This window comes from Chrysoperla carnea, chromosome 4 (genome assembly GCF_905475395.1).
Source record: "Chrysoperla carnea chromosome 4, inChrCarn1.1, whole genome shotgun sequence".
Taxonomy (NCBI): Eukaryota; Metazoa; Arthropoda; class Insecta; order Neuroptera; family Chrysopidae; genus Chrysoperla; species Chrysoperla carnea.
Window position 1 is genome coordinate 42,712,510 of NC_058340.1, and position 21,846 is coordinate 42,734,355.

Below are 21,846 nucleotides of genomic sequence, written 5' to 3' on the forward strand. Positions count from 1 at the left end.
TTTGTTTATGTGAGTCAACATTCGGTTTTTAGGTATAAAATACATACGATAATATAGGAATATTCCACTTGAACGAGCATAGAGGCAGAGAGAACAAGAGCTAGCGCGTTCGTTGTAGTTGATGTTGATTCATTTTTGTTCACAAAACGTTGTGTATTTTATAATAGAAGAGCTAAGCGGAGTGTGCAAGTCCCTGTATAGGGCCCCACAGGCATATACAGCAGATGTTTCTTTTACCGGATATGTCATGTGCGGGGGGTTACTTATGTAGGGTTTCAAATCCCCATTGTATACGTTGTAACATAACTATTATATGTATAGATAGAATACCATTATATTAACAAACCATTCGGCCATTTGTTGAAAGTGAGGGACATAATACTATGCTTTGCTATTAACTACGTAATGTGTCTGTCATCCAACTGGGTTGGGCGCAACGCAACTAACTATACTATGCAACATCACAGAAATGTGTGTATTTTAAGTCGTATGGTCGGTCGGGAGATTATTTTTACTCATAGGGATCAGGGGACATAGAGGTATGCTAACAACTGTACATACACACCACTCTCTCATAGCAGCATAGAGACGCCAAATAATCAATAAACCGTTGAAACGAATTATGGGCTTAAAAATACAGTCTGAAAACTAATTTATTCTTCTCTCCTCTCGTCTTTATTTGATATATTTTTTCATAATAATTATCACCATTCGAAAATAATATTTTCGTCTTATTTACGCATTTGTTAGGAGTATTTAAAATGTCCATTTAATATTTCTAAGTACACATTGAGACATAAAATTCTCAAAAATCCAAATACCGTTTCGAAAGATCTTTCTGTTCTCCACTCATGTTCTTTAAGTCTCAAGCATTTCTTGTATAATATTATATACTGGATCGGATACGTTAAATCGGTTTTGGCTTTGAACTTAAGTGATGATTTTAAGTAATTTTGGCCTCTTTCGATTTAGGTTCTGTTCTTTCTTAAGGAAAACACAACTCGAATAATATTTTTAATACATCATGTCGTTTTTACTGAGCCCAATTTAGTTTAGAACTAGGCTTTCATATAAATCGTAGTAAAATAATGAGTAAATCACGGTAGTACCCACTTGGCCAGAGCTTTTGATCGCATTCTCTATGTCTCGTCTTATTCTCATGATTAAATGGTGTTATCATTTTTTGAATGAAAATGAAAATTTTTTTCGATATATTTAACTCTTTCTAGTTATTTCGACCCAAAAATAACAAAACTTGGATTCATTTAAACATTCAAGTTACGATTTTCAAGATATTTTAAAAAAAGATACATAAAAGTCTCTCCATGCAACAAATTTTAACTCTGGAGTCAATAGCTTTACAATTCCTAGTATGTTCCATTATGTGTCGTCAAATCTTTGTTTACAACATTACCTTATAAGTAAAATTAAATTTTAGTTTCTATATTAAATATTTGTTCATAGATTTAAAAAAGACAATTATTTTCGTAGGATTTCAATGAATCATTTTTCCGTAGGTTCAACTTACAGAACCAAAATTTCAAATTTATTCAATTATCTGTTGTTAGAGAATCTTCAATCTTCAATAAGAAATTTTTTATTATTTAAAAATTTAACACTTGAGAAATTTTGTAGTACTAATAACAGTACAAACTTGAAATGTTCTTAGAAATCATCTGACATTTACTTATGGTTTTTAACACTGCTCTCCAATTACACACAGATTATACTTTCCTTTCGAATGGATTAAAACATATAATGAGAAAAACAAGGAAAAGAATACTTATAACATGACCTCAGAGAGAACGACAAACCCTCATCAAAAAAAAAAAAATACATCCGCTGTTGACTTGTGTAAAAATCATTCTTGGCAAAAAGCGACAGTTGTGATACAAAATTTTTTTATAGTAGTCACTTGATAAATAAAAAAAAATGCATTCATTTGTAAAATTAAACGCATCATGCAGCAAAAAGAAATGTAATTGAATCCCATAATATTGTAAATATTTATATAATTATGTATTATTGATTATTAATTCATTAGGGGTACCCATTATATTCAAATTTTGTTTAAAGGTCTGCCCTTCCAATTACTGCTATCAAATCAACATACCATTTTGTGTCAATTAATAACAGTGTAACGCAGTAGCACATGCGTATAAATGACAAACGGCGCCAAAACATTTATAAATTTTAAAACACTAATTTGACTGTTGTTGTATTATACAATAAGCAACCTTTAAGACGATAACTATTTATTAAATTCCCAATGTTTTATTACCTAGGTAATGATGATATGATTCATTTATGTTTGTTCAGAGTAATTAGCTAATTAAGAACTAAAGAATGGATAATTATCAAAAATTCTTACCTTTCCTAGGTAAAATGTATATTATTAGTAAATGGCAAAATGAATTACACAGTGTTTTAACACTTGGAACTACAAAATGTTAAAATCTACAATTTGATAATAGGGATTTGTATATTTGTATCATTTGATTGATTTGATTTTTATATGACATATATAAAATTTATAATTTTAAATACTGGTTTCACATAATTAACAAAACTGCAATGGGCAGTTGAGGGTCACAAACAAATTGGACTTAGAAAACACCAATGTCCGGAGTACCGGACTGATAGACTCTTTCATGATTTTATTTCTTGGTATTTTGTTTTGTTCCAAGCTTCATATGTCTGTCTGTCTGGTTCCAGTTCAATTCGTTCTTCATCACGTCGTTTTTATTTCATTTCTCTTTGTCCAATCGCGTAGTCCCCGTCGTCTTTTATGCCGATTACCGCACATTTCTCCAATGGTCCCTTGTTTCATAGCCTACACAATCTATATACATTAAAATATTGTATTTTGTATAACAGAGAGAGAATGGTGAAAATTATGTACCATTGCTATTTTCTATTTCAGGTTTTCGTATTTGGGTCCCTCATAAAAGCGTAACGCTACCGTTAGCTCCTCTCTAAAGTTCCAATAAGCTGGTATGTTTGTATGAGGCGAAACGATAACAGCACGAAAATTTCATCAAAGCACACCTTTGGTGTGGTACAGTCCCAAACGTACATGATCAGCTCATTTTAGTACAGTATAGTGTATATCGTTTCCTAGTTATTTATCACTAAGGCTGTACTTAACAAGTAAAACATCTGCGCACTGTTTGAAAGTAAACTATCTGCGCCGCGTCGTGTGACGTATTGAGAATTCCGTGCAGCTATAGCAGTCACTTTGGTGCGCTTTCAGTAGGTCCGTGTGATCAAGTCTGCATTTGATGGTGTACAACTCTCTACTCAATGTCGCGTCCGCATCGCGTTGTTAAAAATTACTAATTTATATTTTAGTTTTATTTATTTTGTGATATTAAAAAGACTGTGCCAACATTAAGGTGAGTTTGACATTAATTAAATATTATTTTTATTAATTTTTACCATTTTTCTTTACTGAAATAGTAAAATAAAAAAATGTTTGAAGATGATCATATATTTTATACATTGTAGTATAATGTTTGACCTATTTTGTATCACATGTATATTATTATTTAAATATCAATATTTCATAATAATATTGTCGTAAATTTATTGTGCTCTAAAAATAGATCAATTTTTTAATTTTACTCTTTAAAAAAATTACATATGTTTATTTTTCATTTAATTTTCGTTGTTAGTCTAATCGGCCATATTGGCTAAAAAGAAAAGCAGCCATTACTGCTGCTGTTGTGTGTGACTTCGTCGTTGGTAACTTGGTTGCAGTTGCCTTCCCTCTTTCCCCCCAAAGCCCAAGTGTAACCACTTGTCCGCCATTTTCCAGCCGCATAACCCAGCGAAGCCTGTGAGCTACGATGCGACCCTTGTTAGATCGTTTTCTACCGCCATTAGTCACTAGTCAGCCTTAGGCTCCTAACTTATTTTTTAATTTTTGTCCGGAATTTCGTTATTTATTCAAGTTTATTATTAAATGTTATTTAAATAAAAGGTGAATATTTATTATTTTGATATAAATTTTAAATTTATTTTTTTTATTTTTGCAATTTTTCCTTGTACTAGATTTTACTATTTGGGCCGCACCCCATTTTCATTTTATGCAATTACGACTTAGAAATTATTCAATTTATTTTCTATTTCATTCATTTAATTTATAACAAATAATTTTTTTTTTTCGATAAAGTTTATTTTTTAAACAATTTAATAATTTTTTTTTTGAATTTTTTTGTTACAGAATGGATGATGAACAACAATTCTGTTTAAAATGGAACAATCATCAATCAACTTTAGTTTCTGTTTTCGATTCGTTATTAAGAAGAAATCAATTATTAGACTGTACACTAGCTGCCGAGGGGCGTTCACTTAAAGCTCACAAAGTCATATTATCAGCATGTAGTCCATATTTTGAAGTAAGTATCTAAAATTAATTAATGAAGTATATAAAAAAAAATCAGAAGTCATTTTTTATTGCAGTTTTCACTGCCATATAAAGATTTTTTTATAAACGAGTAAATTAAAAATGTTGAGTATGTATCTAATGTTTATTTTATCTTTTGTTACAGAGTTTATTAGCAGATTATTATGATAAACATCCTGTGTTTATCTTAAAAGATGTGAAATTTAAAGAATTAGAAGCAATGATGGACTACATGTACAGAGGCGAAGTAAATGTATCACAAGATCAATTGGGCCCACTCTTAAAAGCAGCAGAATCTCTTCAAATAAAAGGATTATCAGATAACAGACGAGAATCTAGGTCAAATAATGAAGATAGAAAAAGAGAACCACCTATATTACCGCCTAGAGATAGAACACCACCACCTGCCCCATCGTTACCACAAGTAAAAGGCTTAGTAATAGAACAGAAAAAAGTAGATATAATGAATATGAATAATAGGGAAGGTTCTCAATCACCCGGTAGAAGAAAAAAACGTCGTAGGCAAAGTATAGATGCGGATGCCGGTAATGATAGTTCAATTGAAAATCATGATGGAGCATCCAACGGGTCATCTAGTGTTAGTGTTAGTCAACCAATTGTACCTCCGAATGTGCCTCTAAATGATTCTAGATCAGAATTATCAGCAGCGTCCTCAGTAAAAACGAAAACAGAAGAAAATATGCCTCAAGTTCCTTTAAAACAAAAATTAGAACCCCATTCTGAATTAATGCTTGAACCAAAGTCTGAATATATTGAAGAAGATATGAATGACGACAGTATTGAGGACTTAACACTAGATGATGACGAATTGGACATGGATCATAATAGACCTGGACCATCTCACGGTGGTCAAGGTGACGGCTCTAATCAAGGTGTGTATAACTACCAAGAGAAATGTCAAAATCAACTTCTTTGTTTACCATAAAACTAAATAATCTATTTTTATTTACAGGATTTGGATGGCAAATGGACCCTTCACAAGACGAAACATTTATGGCAGCACAGGAAGCAGTAGGACAACATCGAGACGCACAAGGTAAGAATCAATCACATTTCTTAATAATCACGTCAAAAATTTCGGTATTATGCGTTAATTTTAAGATCTTTCAAAATTACTTATTAAAACCACCTTTAAATTATTAAAATCAAATCTCTTTTCAATAAAACAGTCGATTTTTAAAGATAACGCAAAATACTGGAATTTGCGTGAAATTTCTAACACTGCTTCGCTTTGGCAAAATAATTTTTCTACCAGTCTCTGATTTTTTTCATATACCTACACTTTACTTCCTTGTTTTCTTGTGTTTATTCGCGAAAGAAAAAAAACACTAGTGCCGGAGGTGTTTGTTGAACGTGTAATACAAATTTTTTATCGGGCGTTTTATTATTTATATTTATTTGTATTTTATGTTACACACCCTCTCTTCCCATTGAAAACATCATACACAGACTACAGACATCACAAATGGAAAATAACAACCCCCCTTTTAAGTTTTTAATTAGATAAATAAAAAAATTGCCCCAAAATTGCTTTTCAAATTTTCAATTTCATAGATTTTGTACATTTTTTTGAAACTCTTAAGAAAATGACAGAGAAACTGGTAGATAAAGAAAAATTATTATGTATAAAATTTGTATATAATATTTTAAAAACCTTTTTTACCGATTTCTTTGTTATTTTTTTTTAACCACTGTAAATATTTAAATTAATATTTTATTAACCTAATGAATTTTTTCTGGGTCAAATTCACTTAAAAGTCCGTCTTACCAAGTCAAAAGTCAGTCTCTGAACATTTAAGTTATTTGCATTTTGATATTGCAAATTCAAAGATTTTCATTCATTTAAAGATTTACAAATGTCAGTAATTAAATTCAAAACAAATTGCTATTTAAAGTAGAGTAAAGCTTAACTTAGGAATGGAGAAATCATCGTGGGAGAAACACTGGTGCAAGGTAGGAAGGGAAGGGAGGAAGTAGTTTGAACATAGGAAATAGCATATGAGAAGTTCATGAAAAAAATTCTTTATATGTTATTTGTTTCATGTTCAATCTAATTTTTTTTCATAATCAGAGACTGGCACCAAGTTGTTTTTTCTCTTCTGGATTTCTCTTACGACTAAAAAAATTGCATATTTTTTTTAAACCTCATTATAATTTTTTATTTATTTTAATTTCTTTTTCTTAAACTGTAAATTGTTGTAATATTTTCTGTAGAAAGTATTATGAAATTTACAGTATTTTTAAAAGTGTATATCCAGATAAATAAATTTTGCCATTTCGATCAGTGTTCTCTAACTTAAGTAAAATGCAAATACTTAAAAAATGAAAATTTAATAGAATATTATGTCGGAACATAAAAGCATTATTTTTATCCCATAAAAATGGCAATTTCAAGTACATATGCAATTTGTTTCAATATTCTATGAAATTTTCTATGTAGAAAGTAGTTGATTTTCTAAAAGGGATATCGGTTTGTTGGCCTACCTTAATTTGTTTGTACTGTGTATTTGTTGTGCATGCCATTTTCTTGTCCTATCTGTTCTTTTTAGCTCTAGGTAAAATGTATAAAAAAAATATAACATCAAATTTGGAAAAAAGCTGTGATATATTAAAAATCAAAATAATGCTTTAAAACACTTCACGTCGAATACATAATTCAATGCTCTGAAAAGAGCTTTGAAATGTATTTCACCATCATCAATTTAGTTCATTTTTAAAAGCTAATGCTTCGTTTGAAGCTTTGGCGAATTTTTATTTTGTGCCTTTGAAAATTTAACTTGTTAGAAGAAAGAAGACCAAAATCAAATTTATTCTTAAAATAGATTTGATTGTTCAATTTTTACTTTCAATTTTCGACGTGAGTATAGTTTCTTGTAGTCACGTTAGTGGTTACACTACGTGATGAGGTAATTTTCAGTTTTCAATTTTTTGATACGATATTTTGATAAGTTATTTTTCTATATACAGCTATTTTCAATTATCACCAGAATTTTTTTTGGTTACAATTGAATTTAACAGTTAATCGTCCATCTATTCAATTCAATTTTACCAGCTGATGATTAACCTTTAGTTAATCAACAGATTTATTTATAATTCTATGCTATCCGAAATTTTGGTTATTGAGTCTTTTTCTGAGGCAAACAATTTTTATAAGCGATTATTATTGTAGCTAGTCAATATTTTATTGGCTAGTGAGGTAATTTTAAACTAATCAAGTAGTTAATCAAACTTTTGTTTGATTAACGAGGTAACTTCAATTTGAACTACATTTTGAAATTTGTAAGTATGATGATTTTCTATTCGATTTCTAGTAGCTGATCTGCATTTATTGCAGATTAGTGAGGTAAATTCAAAGTTATTTTCATTTTTTCTTTTGAGGGACTTAGTAGTTGAAAATCTTAAATTTTCAATGAGGTAAATGGAGAGCGAAATTGGTAGCTGAAAATGGTTTCATTTCCAGTGAGGTAATCGTAGCTGAAAATTGGTTTCAATTTTCAGTGAGGTTCTTGGCTTAATTTCTTGCAAGTTTGTGTTTTCAAACTTGCGTGTTAGGTATGTCTTCTTTCTCAATAAAAGGTAGCTGAAAAGAAGTTTTTCTTTTCAGTGAGGTAGTTAGGTTTTCATTATAATCAATATTTCAAGATATTGAAGTGGAGAAACTTTTTTTTCTACTTGAATACAAAAGTATTGATTATAACATAAGGGCCAATAAAAAAACAATAGAGAAGCTTAGCTGAAAATTAAGTTTTCAGAAAAATTTCACTTTGTACTTTGTTGTAACCTCAAGTTAATTTTAACTTGAGGTGAGGTATTAATTATGTTGAGCATTTTTTTTTTACTATTAATCTGGTAAATTGTAGTCGAAAATTTATTTTCGGCGAGGTATTTTTTTAACTGAACATTTTGTAGTTGAAAACGTTAGTTTTCAATGAGGTACTGGTTTAAGCGATTTTAATATGTAGTCGGAAACGTTGTTTCCAACGAGGTTTTAAGAGACTTTATTAGAAATTGAAGTATCGTTTTTATTAATATTAAACGAATATATTAAAAATGCCTTTACATTTTTATATATTTTAGTAATAATATTAATAAAAACGAACTTCAATAATTTATAGCGTCAGAAAGAGATAAAATTTTCAACGTACATCAGCCCAAGTTAGATTGAGTGATTGAAATGCGCAGCTGATGTGTCTGCTTGATATGATGAATCAATATTTAGTATGTTCGATAAAATGGCTTGTACGTTGCGCAAATGAGCTAACTTGGATGATGGAATCCATTTTGTTTTACTGGATAGATTTACTACTTCCATCAATTGAATTTAATTGAAGTTGTATTTTTATTTAAAATTCTTTTTGTTGTATGCTTGTTTTAATAAAGAAATGAAAGTTTGCATTCCTTTGTTATCAAGCTATGACTATTATCGAATTTTGAATGGAATTTAAATTCATAACATGAAATAAACTTTTAGAGAAATTTAATAGTTTGAAAAATGTTGATATTTCAAGCATTTTATTTAAGCGGTGTGGGGAGAGGAGAGTCGATAGTTGATAGTTCAACGCATTTAAACGAAATATTTCGTTTATGCCATCATTTTTTTTCCAGAAAATTTTTAATTTTTATAATGCATTCCAATTCCTTAAAATTAATGTTGCAAATTCTCAAGAATTTTGATTTATAATTTTCTTGAATTTTGTGATATTTATTTTTTGGAGTTAATAAAATGCTTTGGTGAGTATTTTACTTAGATTTAAGTTAGATTTAATTGAATTTTTTCATATTTTAATCGTAATTAAAAACATTGTACAACAAATACCAGAAAATCATTAACCAAGAGGGAGTAATAAATATGTGCTCATATTTATTTAAGAAGAAAATAACGTAATTTTGTTTTTAAATGTCTGTGGTCAGATATTTTAAACCTCTTTGTTAAGAATTTTCTTCTATTTATTGAACGATGTTGTGAAAGTTAAATTTTATTTCGGTTATTTGATCGATTTGAATTGAAAAATAGTGATGCAATTTTTTGATTGGTGTAAAAAAGTGATTATTTTCGCGTACGTCGATAGTGAATTTTTATTTCAGGGTATTTTTTTTAAATAAAAATAACACAAATTCGAATTTGTGTTACAAGAAGAGAGCAATAATTGATGATGTAACAATTTTTATTAATTATGGGAGAGATTTGGTGAGTAGCGTTCATACATCAGTATCGGTGTATTGAACTCAAATTTCTTTAGATATATAAATATGTTTATATATTTAAGTTTATTCAAAATATTATTACATTATTGACCATTTTATTAGGGAATATTTACAATTATTCCTTTTTGAAAATTATAAGCGTGTCAAGGCGAAATTTTTTTTAAATTTCAATTTAGAAATAAGAAAAAAAATTCCGTCTTGTTTTTAAATTTTTTTTTTATGTTTATGTTCCAAAAAAATCCTTAACCAATTCTTATCCAAGCAAATCCTTTCAATTCAATTTTTTGGGGTATTATTTGGGAATATTTATTTCAGGAATTCATCATCTTTGTCTTTATAATCTAAATGGTTGATTAATAAAATCAATGGTCATAGATTAAAATTACGGTGTCTTAATTAGCGCTTAAAAGTAGCCATATTTTTAATTTATGATTTTGATTTTTAATCAATCTTTCTTTTTCCCATCGTACTATAAAATATTTTCATAGCCTGATATGAAATATTTAAAAAAAAGTTATTTAACACGAATTTTTGTTTATTTACCAACGTACGTATAGGAATTATTTTTATGGAACCATCCGATTGCATAGCAAGAGTTATGTAATTTGATAGTTTTTTTAAAAATTTGCTTCCTATGTTTACGTATTAAAATATTCAAATAATTTGTATTAAATTACTGGTCCAGAAAAAGAAGAAAATTTTGAGTTATCTCTCCTAAGTTCTTGAGTGACTGCAGCACTCAGGCTTAAAAACACAAACACAATTTCGGCTTTTCAAAATTTGAGTTAACACTTTTTGGTCTACTAAAATCTCACATACACACTCACACACACTTTTACACATACCACAAAAATGGAACAAGAGAGAAGCACGCCTATCCCCCTAATTGGAGCCAAAGAACTTGGAATCATCAAAAACGGACATCGGAAATGGACATTCATACATCTTCATGGCGGTGGCAGTTTTGAAAATGGATTTTTCAAGGTAATTTAATTTTTTATTTTTCAATAAATTCAGTCTGTCGTCAGTTCGAAACTAGAACAAAAATTATAACCATCGTTTGACCAAAGATTAAAGATAATCTAGTTAAATTTCAAGTAAATCAAGTTTATAAAAATACCCGTTTTAAGATAACTCGTTTTTCAATTATTCAAACAAAATTTTTCTTCTGTTTGAGAATACCAAATTCAGTTCAACCTTTCTTTGTTACAGATAAATAACACGCAAGTTACTTAATCCCTCCCCGCCTTAGTCGTCTAGTCAATTTAGAAGATGTAAATAATATTTTCGAGAAATAAAATGAGAAAAGAAATTTTATTGTTTTAATGTTTGTAAATCAGAAATTAGAATTTTCCATTTTTTTCTTTCTAAAAATTCAAATGCAAAATTTTTTTATTTAAAAATCACTTATTCTGTTGATAAAATGGGAAATTCTAGTTTACTTAACACAAATTTTTACCGAACCTTTGGTCCTTCGATTATTTTTCAGAAAAATTTTGAAAGCCCTGATTAGGTAAGTAAAATACAACTAGATAACTTCCGTCTTGGTACACCTTAGTTTTTAAAACAATATGCAATGTGAAATATGGATTATATGAAAGCTTTCAGTAACGAAAATATTAAAGTCAAAATTACAGCCAATTTGTCAATAAAAATTTTTAATTTGAAAAAGTCACAGTAAAAGCCATTTTGAAATTTGTACAAATAAAATTTTACTGAATATAATCCCAATTGCTTAATGTTTTTGTAAGAAGTGTGGTGTACGTAGACGTGAATCTTAAATATGCCTCCATTGTTTTGAAATAATTATTTTATATTTAGTAACACTACCCAAGTGGTAATAATGATCTTAACAACTTCATTGAATTGATTCATTAAGTTTTAAACCGTAAATAGCTTCAACTTTCTAATTACACGCCTAGATAGATGCAAGAGGTTGTATTTAGTATACGATGTTTTTGTTTGAAAACCACTTGGGAGTCTTGCTTAATTCTTGTTGCCTCGTTCTACTTTGTTATTCAACTGAAAAGATTGTTGAACTTTTAAAGTAACGCAGTTCAGTCTAATCATCTTTTGTGTTATAAAATTCTTTCGCGTGCATGTTTTAAAAATGAATAGTGGGAATTCAGAATAGTAATCTTTTTCATGAACTAGTTAAAATTACTTTCGAAGATTACAAGTGTAGGATCTTTATAAATTACAAGCAAGAGATTATCTTTAAATTTATTACTTGCATGTCGAGTTTATATAAAAAATAATTCGAAATTGCTTTAGGACTTTTCATGTTGTTGCTTAAAACAGAGAAGTAATTGCTTGTTTAAAAAGCAATTTTTTTTTTGTGGGTACGTATCCAGAATGAAAGAAAGGGTGATATATATTTCAGGGGGAGGGCACTTGGAGATAATTTATTCAGGTAGCTGATTATTCCAGTAATTGTAAGTTAACGTACATATATTTGGGGACTTGTCACTTATATATTATTCAAATTTTATTTCAGATGTATTCTATATTAATTGCTGCGTCTAAATTAATTGGAGTATATAGGAATTTTTTTAAAACTACCTAATTATTTTTAATTTAAAAAAAAAACCAGAAGATAAAAACAATATTCCCATTGAAGAAAAAAAAATGAATTATGGAATTATTTTATTTTGTAATTGTTGAAATAAATTACAATTTTGTTTTGTTTATTTTTTTGCTTTGGTATTTAGTTATTTTAACTATTTCTGTACATTGAAATCAGGACAAATTTTCATTTTCACTTTTTTATTTTTCCTTGTAAATATTAAATTTGTGGTAAAGAAAACTAACATGAGGTTTTTTGTTACTAATTATTTCAAAACTTGAATAAGTAAAGTTAGTGCAATGAAAATGACTTGTGTCAATTTTTTTCCAATTTTGATGAGTTTGCATGTTCTCAAGTTGTAAAATATTGTATAAAAAACTGGGGGGGGGGGCAAGAGGGGTTGTCTGATACTAATGAATTTTTTTATTTTCAAAATTTGATTTATTCCAAAGTTCTAATGTGGGTGTATGGGAGCCGCTAAATTTTGTTTTCAGTAAAATTATTCTTAGAAGTTTGGTAAAGTTTTACCACCTCTTACCAGATTTTAACAGCTTGTTTAAATAAAACTATATTTCATTTAAAAATGCTCTTAAAAAAATACCTTACGCAAAATTTTTTCTCGCTTTAGATTTTTAATAACTTCGGAAAATTTCTTATGGTATATCACAAAAATTTTGGGTTAGGGGGAATACAGCATTGTTTTTCAAAGTGATAGTCTTTTTTGCCTGAAAGTTAAGATATCTCTGGTATATTGTTGATTTTTCCAAACAAAATTTTGAAAGCGGAGATCAACTTTTTTTGATGGTTCGGATTAGTTGCGAGGTTAATTAATTTTATTATTGAAAACAAAATCTTGTTATACCTCCCGTACACCCTTCAATATTTTCTTGAACAATAATCAGGGGAAATTTGCATATGGATGTGATTCAAAAATGTCAAACTTGGGGCATATGTTCCTTACATCAAAAGGGAAAAGTTCGTTTGATTGTAGGTGTGTTCTAAAAATTTTTTGAGTTCAAGTACAAGGTGATTGTTGATACAAATACAAAAAAATGAGTGTATAACGTTTAATTTCATACGCTCAGACATTTTACGAAGCATTTCATTTTTTGGTATATACCAAGGTTTTTAAGATTTTTCTTCCAAAACTTGAATATGATGAGAAATGTAAAGTCTTCAATAAGAAGTCCGTATGCCCTTTTTTCATTTTTGTGTAAGAACTCGTACAAAAAAAAACTATTTGTCTTAATATTTTTTTTTTGAATGTCCTATCAGCCTGTATTTCGATGATTTCGAAAAATTAAAGAACTCTTTAATTTCTTTCTTTTTTTGATGTAAGAAATCCATATCCCAAGTTTGTTGAAGTATCTTTGAATCATCCCTGTAGAAGCAGCCTTATGTAAAAATGTATAGTAAAACTATCACCCCTTCATTTGTCTTGAAATATTCATATTTTAATATAAAAAATATGAATATTTTGAAAATAAAATTTCGGAAATGGGAACACGACGAAGAAAATATCATACGTAAACTCATTACTGCCATAACAAAATTGCACATCTGTTTCAGTTAATTACCGCTTACCTACATGGTTAAAAATTAAAAGACAATCGACTCCTCCGACTGCTCGGTTAAATGATGATGAACAAAATAATCAGGGGTATTCATGCCCACAATGTGGTAAAGTTTATTCTACCAAGGGCAATATGAGCCGACATCTTAGACAAGAATGTGGACAGAAAAAGAAGTATTCATGCCATCTTTGTCCAAAGAATTTCTCACGCAGTGATACATTATTAACGCATTTACGTGGTGTTCATCAGCTTCAACCAATCAAATCACATAATTTGAATTTTGGTTTTCATGAAATTAATTATGAGTAGAAATTTGTTAAGTTTTTGGTAAAATTTTAATTTGTATCAAAACGATCATTTGACATGATTTAGTCGTGAGATTACTGAGCTCAGGTTGAGTGGTTAGGAATGAAAGTTAAACAACTATAAACTTAAGGTCAATAATCTCGTAGGTTACATAACATATTATGGCATAGCCAAAAACATTTATCATCCTCAAAATTTTTATTTTTAAATTTGGTTTTTAATTTTTTTAAATGTGTTCTCTCCTCCCTCCTGAATTTGGCTGTGATATGTATGGCTTTAATGTTGTGATTTTGAAACAAATTAAATAAAACAATTTCACATATGGAAAAATATTTATAAAATAAAATTTATTTCCAGCTGAAAACTCATTGGAGGAGGTATTGAAAAGAATTAACCGAAAATTATCATGTAATTCATGCGGTAAATTATATCGTAATCGTACATCATACTTAAAACATGTTTCTGCTTGTGGTAAATGCCCGCATTGTGAATTGTATTTTGCAGATAGAACGAATTTAAATACTCATATTAAATTTATACATAAAATAAATCCGTGCAGCAGTAATATTTTTTAGTGCGGACTATAGAAAAAAAAAATCCTTTGTCTTGTTTTCGACTTGTTTTTGTTACTTTATTTCGTAAAATATTGAACGATTCTGCTTTAGTAATCGATTCATTCCAATTTAATTCAATAAAATGAACAATTTGATTCATTTTATGGTTAAGGCTAATATCACACACCAAATGTGCGTTTATTTCTACACTAGTGTAACAACACGTTGTGTTAAAAAAATTTGCTGGCATTAAATGAATTAGAAATTTTTGAAACTTAAGTGCAAAAGAATCAAATATGGCTATGGAGTAGCTTGGATTCAATAAGATGAATCAATTTATGAATCAGATTTGTTCATTTAACTCACTTTTTTGTCACCATACAGCCTTGTCTTTAAAAAACATTAGATAGAAGATTATGGTAAAGTATTGGTTACGCTAGGGTTGAAGATGATTGAATGCACCCATAAAATCTTTGAATGCAATCATCAAAGGTTTTTTCCAGAAATGATTTTTTGTTACTTTTAGAAAAAAGTATTATTTTTAAAGTTTATTTTCAAAAATATTTTGAAGCAACGAACTTTTTTCAAAACTTATTATTATATTCAAAAATATTATATTTATAAAACTAGCAAAAGAAAACTTTTATTTTCATCTTCGTAGATGGGACGTCGTGTGATAGATTTTCAAAAATAGGATAAGAAATCTACCAGTAGCGTTGATTAATGATCGAAAACAGTTCACGAATTTGATGACCATTGAGGTATTTCGTTCTCCATCTTATAAACGATAGATTTGCCGAAATTTTATTCGAATCCCCCGCAAATTTTTTGTATGGCTTGAGCAACGTTTTTTTAATCCTATTCAGAATAAATCTCTTAATTTTAATCTAATAATTTTAAAGACAAATTGTATGTATTGATATTTTTAAATTTTATTACGAATGGTTTCGTAATGGCTCAATTATTTTGGACCATATTGTAGAGAGAATAAAAAATTATATTCTTACATAACAATAATTTATTAAGTACATTCTGTATTTTGTGTACGAAATACAAATGGAATAAAAAAGTTCTTTTCACATAATTTGTTTTGTAAATATCCAACTCTCTCATTCTGTGGTCTCGTAAGAATTTATGGAGTTTTTAAGAGAATTTTCACTTGTTTTTAAACTTAGCTTTAATATAATATAGTTATTTATTTATTTAATATTTATTGTCAGACGAAAATTTGTAAAAAATAATGTACATTAATCGAATTTTATATAAATATTTTTAATAAAAAAATAAAATTTTATACGTCATACTTGTTTTTTTAAAGACAGAAGGGGGGGCGATATGCTTAAGGAATTAAAATTTTAAAATGCGAATGAATATTTATAAATTGGTTAAGTTCGTAATACATATACCGTTATCATATCCATATTGTAGTTAAAAGTAGGAGACGGATGAGAGAATTTATTACTACAATTGTGTTTATGTAAAATAATAATTTATTCTTTGAAATTATTTGAATCAATGGGAGTTTTTTTTTTATCACAATTATTAATTGTTTCATCTGTATTCTTTTGAAGGGAAATTTTCATAATTTGTTTGAAACATCGTTTAAATTTATTAGATCAAATGAAAATTTAACTGCTTTTTAAATCATCCAATTTTTAAATAATTTTGGAATTTGACATGGCTTAAGGAGAAATTTTTTTTCTTAGTTTTGAAGTAACGAATATAAATTTACACTTGTAATTGGCTCAGATATGTTAGATAAATAAACGCTCTCTTGTGCAAGTCTACTCGTATTTACATCGAATTTTGCGTGAAATCGTGTTTTATAAATCGAAATTTTGTATGTAGTTAGGTGGATAATGTAATTAGATAGAATAGTGGCACTCAGGCAGGTGCTTTGTAAATTTTGAACATTCAACTGTGATCATTTTTAAATTTAGAATATTCAAAAAGACTTGAAAGTTACTTAAATGATTGAAAGGTGGAAAGTTTAGCATCCCGCGGGCTTTATTATAAATTGCAGAAATTGTAAATCTTAGCAATTAAATTCCACAATGTAACGTTCTAGCAAATATATTCTAGGATATGGTTCGTAAAAAAAATGTTACATAATGCTAACAGACATATTCCCCTTTTCCTGTCCGATTTATATATCAATCAAATCATGTTACCCTTTTTCGGGCGTTTGGAAGGATGGAGAGAGGTGAAATATCTACCAGCAGTATGTAACGTTTATGCGATCATTAAGGAGGTTATTTGTTAAGGGGCAGAAAATTTTCAAAATTTTTACTGATTTCATTTCTCGAATATGGCCGCCCTGCCATATATATGTCAGGAGCTTATTTATCATGCTGCGGAAAGTAAGGGTTTATGGGTTTTTTGCCTTCCATATCTTAGAATAATACACCTAATCTAATATTATACGTTTAAAAGACTTAGCCAAAAGCACCCAACACAATGGCGTTATTTCGCAGCTTAATTCACAGGAACGTTTTTCATCAACACTCCATTAATCTCAACGAAAAAATAGATTATCAATCAATGAAGGTCCAGTGTTGAGTGAGTGCTCGTTTAGGCAGGACGTAAATTATCTTAAAAACGCTCAGTTCTAAACTAAATTACGGAACCAATTCCAATATTTTCTAATTCTAAACAACAAACTTACTTTCCTATCATCCTTGTGTGTTATGTTTTAAGTCTTTGAGGCATGTGTCAGTTTAACTTTGACCTTACAAATCATAGTTAACTGGGGGTTATTTTTGTGAGCTGCAATTTCCTAATTTGTGTGAACAAATTTTTATCTATTGCAAAATCTAGATTTTTAATAAAAAATAACCGTACTATTGTTGCAGTATCAGAAAACAATAATCTAAATACGGAAATATCTTCGCCAACCATGTTGATGAATCTTCAGCAAGCTCTACCAATAGTTTGCCCAAAATGTAATCGAACGTATAAAAGAAAAATATCATTGCATCGACATTTACGTTATGAATGTGGAAAAGAGCCAAGCATTATTTGTTATATTTGTAGTCAGAAGTTTCGCTATAAATTTTCACTTGATCAACATATGCAATACAGGCATAAAAGTATTAAATAAAAGAATTTATTAATTTATTTTTTTGTTTTGTAAATATTTCGAAATTATTGTTTTTGTTAGTTTTGTTAACTATTGTTAATCGTACATAAAATAATTTATTTTCATATTTATTGTTGTTTATTTTTTATTATTTCCTAAAATTATTTTGGAGGAGTTTAAAATTTTTATTTTGTCAGAAGCCTATTCTGTAATTAAAGTGTAATGCAAGAACATATATATTAAGGACATGAAACCTCCTATGCCGAGCTATAAGCTCCCATGGCTGAATTTAAGGCGACTATCTGGGCGGGTCTAGTCGTCAGTCGTTGCGTACTTTGTACTGCGTATCATTCTGTCTAAGTGATTGAAAACAATTGAAATTGTTCAATTGATTGAAAACAAAATACAAAAATTGAAAATAAAAGACAGGCTGAGGCGCAGTACAAAGTAGGCAACGACCGATTTGGCTCGATAGGCACCTTTTTTCCTGCTACGCTCTCATCTTTAATTTTACGTCTCTAATATGTATGTCCTTGGTGTAATGCCATTTTTTTTCGATTGACAGATGGCGGGCACAATCGTAATAAAGTGTTTTCTGTAATAAATGTCAAATATGACTAAATTGCATGTATTCGACCAGACGACTTAAATGTAGAAAACTATGAAACAGACCATGGGAAATCCGAAAATAAACTGTCCTGGCCCACGCTTGTCACTCCGGTTTGTTTTTCGCCCGTCATTGACTCACATTTTCTTTACCTCGAATCAAATGTATTAAAATAGGAAAATCTAAGAAGAACTAACTCCAAAATGACAATCATTATTGCTATTTTAAATCTTAGGAGCGTCGGGGAATGGAGATGTGGGATCAAGACGGAGACTTTGGATTGGGTTGTTGGATCAAAGTGGACCAGGGAGTAAATTAAATTTTTTAATTTAAATTAAACGGCTTGTAAATAAATGTAATTATTTTCCTTTTACTTACACCAAAGTTACGTGCCTTATCAAAGTTTATTTGTACTGGACCCATTTTGTTTTCGAAATTTTTTTTTACTTTTTTCTAATACTTTAATACCAAGGAAATGGTATTACTGTTTAAATATAACTCATTTAATTTGCTTTAAATTGAACTTCAATAAAATTTATTTTTTTCTTTAAGTCTTGCTAGAAACCGTTTTAACAGAAATCTCAGTAAGAAGGGTTAACATCGTCCTGAAATATAAAACATAACGGGATAACGGGTGGGATTTATCATTACAGGATGAATGAATGCAGCAAGAATCATTGGACGGTGTAGAGTTGAATTTATTTTTACGTTTCAGCATTAAATTATTTTGCCATATTTGTAAGTGTATAAAATTTTTTAGCTTAATTATTTTTCATGTATGATCGAAATAAATACCCAATACTGCCTTTTAATGATTTCTCATTAAACTTTGTAAAATTGGCTTATGGACAATCATATACAGAATGATTCTGGATTTCTAAATTCAGTTAAATTATTATATTTTCTGGATTTATTAATAAAGCTTGTTAAGGTTCAATTATTGAGTTTAGTTTTTGGTTTATGATTTAGGTTTAATTTGGGTAAGGTGAGCTTAAAATTAATAACCGAAGCAGTACAAACTATTCTTTTTTTTAAGTTTTAAATTTCCTTTGCCTTTATTTAACGTAGATTTATTTATTTATTTGTTTTGAAATCAATTTTATTATTTTCTTGTTATTTGTTTCATTTAATTGCAGCAACAATAATAGCTCCCAGATTAACTGTAAAAACAAATCTGGGCTATAATATAATTCGTTCTACATCTACCGATACTCCAGATTATAACGGACCACCAGTATTTGTTCTACGGCCAAGGATTGTTGAACAAGAACCACCGCGAAGAAAAATCCTTCATATGGATTCATATTTTAATTCAGAATCGTCTAAATATGAGTGTCCTAATTGTGATAAAGAATATAAAGCATATGATACACTACGAAAACATTTACGAAATGTATGTCAGAAAAAACCACGTTATCATTGTTCGATATGCCCCTACGTTTCGTATACAAAAAGTGGTTTAAATTATCATTTACGAAATTCTGGACATGGCAAATTAATAAGCTAAGAACATCGAGTAACTACGTTGATCGAAAGTTTGCGCATTTTTATGCTTTCGTATTGTTTTTGTTAGATTTGAATGTTTTATGGAGCTGGCAACATTTGAACGAATGTGTATATTTGTTTTGAAAATTTGACAATATTCAAACGCCTATTTTGTTGTTGTAAATACAAAGTGTCGCTTAAAATCAAATCATGGTAAATAGAAAATTATTTCTCTTACACAAGGGTAACAAAGACGCATAAAATTTAACTACCATAAGAAATTAGCTGGAAGTTGGAAATGCATAGGAATTACAATTAAATATAAGTACAATCAGTCCAATTTACAGCGTGTTTTGAATAACTTAAGTTTGCTGTACTAAAGTTAATAACTCACCAAATCTGAGGAATAACATCCACACTTCATAAGATCTTATTCTGAGATATGCTGAATTTTTATCTTAGATCCAGCAAATATGAGTTACTATTAACGCATGTTTTAATCGAGAAATTTCGAAAAATTTTTGCGTTTAATATTTATAGAGTGAAAAAGTTGTGTGACGAATTTGACCCTCGAATTGGACTCTCAAGATTATTTATAGATCAACCTATGTTCATAACTGGTAGAGGAAAATTTTAAATTGAGTTTCTTTAAAAAACCCGTTTTGGCTATATATTTTCGAATATATCAAGTAGATTCGAGAAAAGTTGAATGCAAAATTCTACCAATATTTGTCTTTGGCATTCAATTTTGCGGAATCTAATCGATTTTGGCAGACTGCGTATCATGATCATTCCTGAACAGTCACGAACATGATTTTTGGAATTTTATAGAGTAAAGTTAAATTCTAATTCACTATTTTATATGGTCTTACGAACCAAACAGCCCTTATATAAAGTTTTTGAGTACTGATTACTTGAAGAGTTATTCTTCTGATTAGAGTAAAATGCTATTATCGTGAAGTTAACAAGAGGATAAATATTTTTTTTGTAATTTATACTTGTCTCATTGATTTGTGGTACTAGAAGTCAAAAAAATTTCATATCAGATATCAGACATCAGTGGACTCTTCTTGTACCTTTAAAATAATGTTATCCTTTTGCTAACGGTGGCACTCTATTTATAGTGGGTAATGTTTTTTGTGACACTTTGTATATTAAATAAATGTATATTTTTTACATTGTTGTATATAAGCGACGTTTTTTAAGTAAATGTTTTTTAAAGTAAAATGTTTCTTTGTATTCTTTTATTTTTTTAATTTGCTCTGTTCTACTTCGATTAGTTTTTTATTCATGCTTACTGACTGTAATGTAAATTTCACGGAAATTAATCGTTTTAATAGTTGTTTGTAGTAATGATTCTTATTATGTATTTTTCTACACCTTTTTTCTAATTTTCGACAACTTTTAGAAAGTATAAATTAGCTGTTTTGCTCCATAAAAAAATACCTGCTGTAAAAATTAGCTATTTTATTTTGGCCTTGCAACGCGAGATCAATTTTTTAAGCTGAGATAGTATGCTAATTGTGACTAGACAAGGTAGTAAATCTAGCTTCACGTAAATAAAACTATTAGCGATGCACCGGATATGTAAAGCGAGGAATTTCCAGGAAGGTGTCAATAACCAATTTTGCTGATAATGAATGATTTTTGCAAATTTTATCTGCTTCTAGGATGTCTTAGAAGGATGTATTAATTGTATAACTAAGTACAGTTTTGTTTTCACCACTCAAAAACGATCACTTATGTATGCCAAAACGTAATTATTCAAAATCGATATTTTCTTTTGAAATTTAGTGATATCTCATTAGTTAAACATCACATGAAAAAATGAATTTTTTATATAGTTGCCTTTGTATAGTCATTTTGTGACTATAGGACTTACGAATGGTTATTTTGTGACTATGGTCACTTTTGTGACCACATGTTTTAGTTGAAAATGCCGATGAGTCGATAATAAATCAATATACTATTTTATTCAAAAAAGGAATTGTTGAATTTAAATCAAGGCCAATTTTAATCAAGGCAATGTTTATTGTATTGG

At 28.9% G+C, this 21,846-nt stretch overlaps 1 protein-coding gene across 50 annotated transcripts in view; it reads left to right on the plus strand.

Moving 5' to 3' along the window:
• The first annotated feature begins 3,243 nt into the window (after positions 1–3,243).
• Positions 3,244–21,846, plus strand: part of LOC123299073 (longitudinals lacking protein, isoforms A/B/D/L) — a 422,122-nt gene continuing 403,519 nt past the window's right edge. For 35 of the 50 annotated variants that reach the window (XM_044881278.1, XM_044881282.1, XM_044881275.1 and 32 more), the window contains exons 1-4: positions 3,246–3,395; positions 4,226–4,400; positions 4,554–5,301; positions 5,382–5,465. In XM_044881278.1, the coding sequence (XP_044737213.1) occupies positions 4,227–4,400; positions 4,554–5,301; positions 5,382–5,465 (1,006 nt within the window). In that variant the 5' untranslated portion in view covers positions 3,246–3,395; position 4,226. Of the gene's footprint in view, positions 3,396–3,776; positions 3,983–4,225; positions 4,401–4,553; positions 5,302–5,381; positions 5,466–13,769; positions 14,099–19,456; positions 19,843–21,846 lie in introns of those variants that run through there. The other 15 variants (XM_044881240.1, XM_044881237.1, XM_044881236.1 and 12 more) reach the window with 5 other exon arrangements.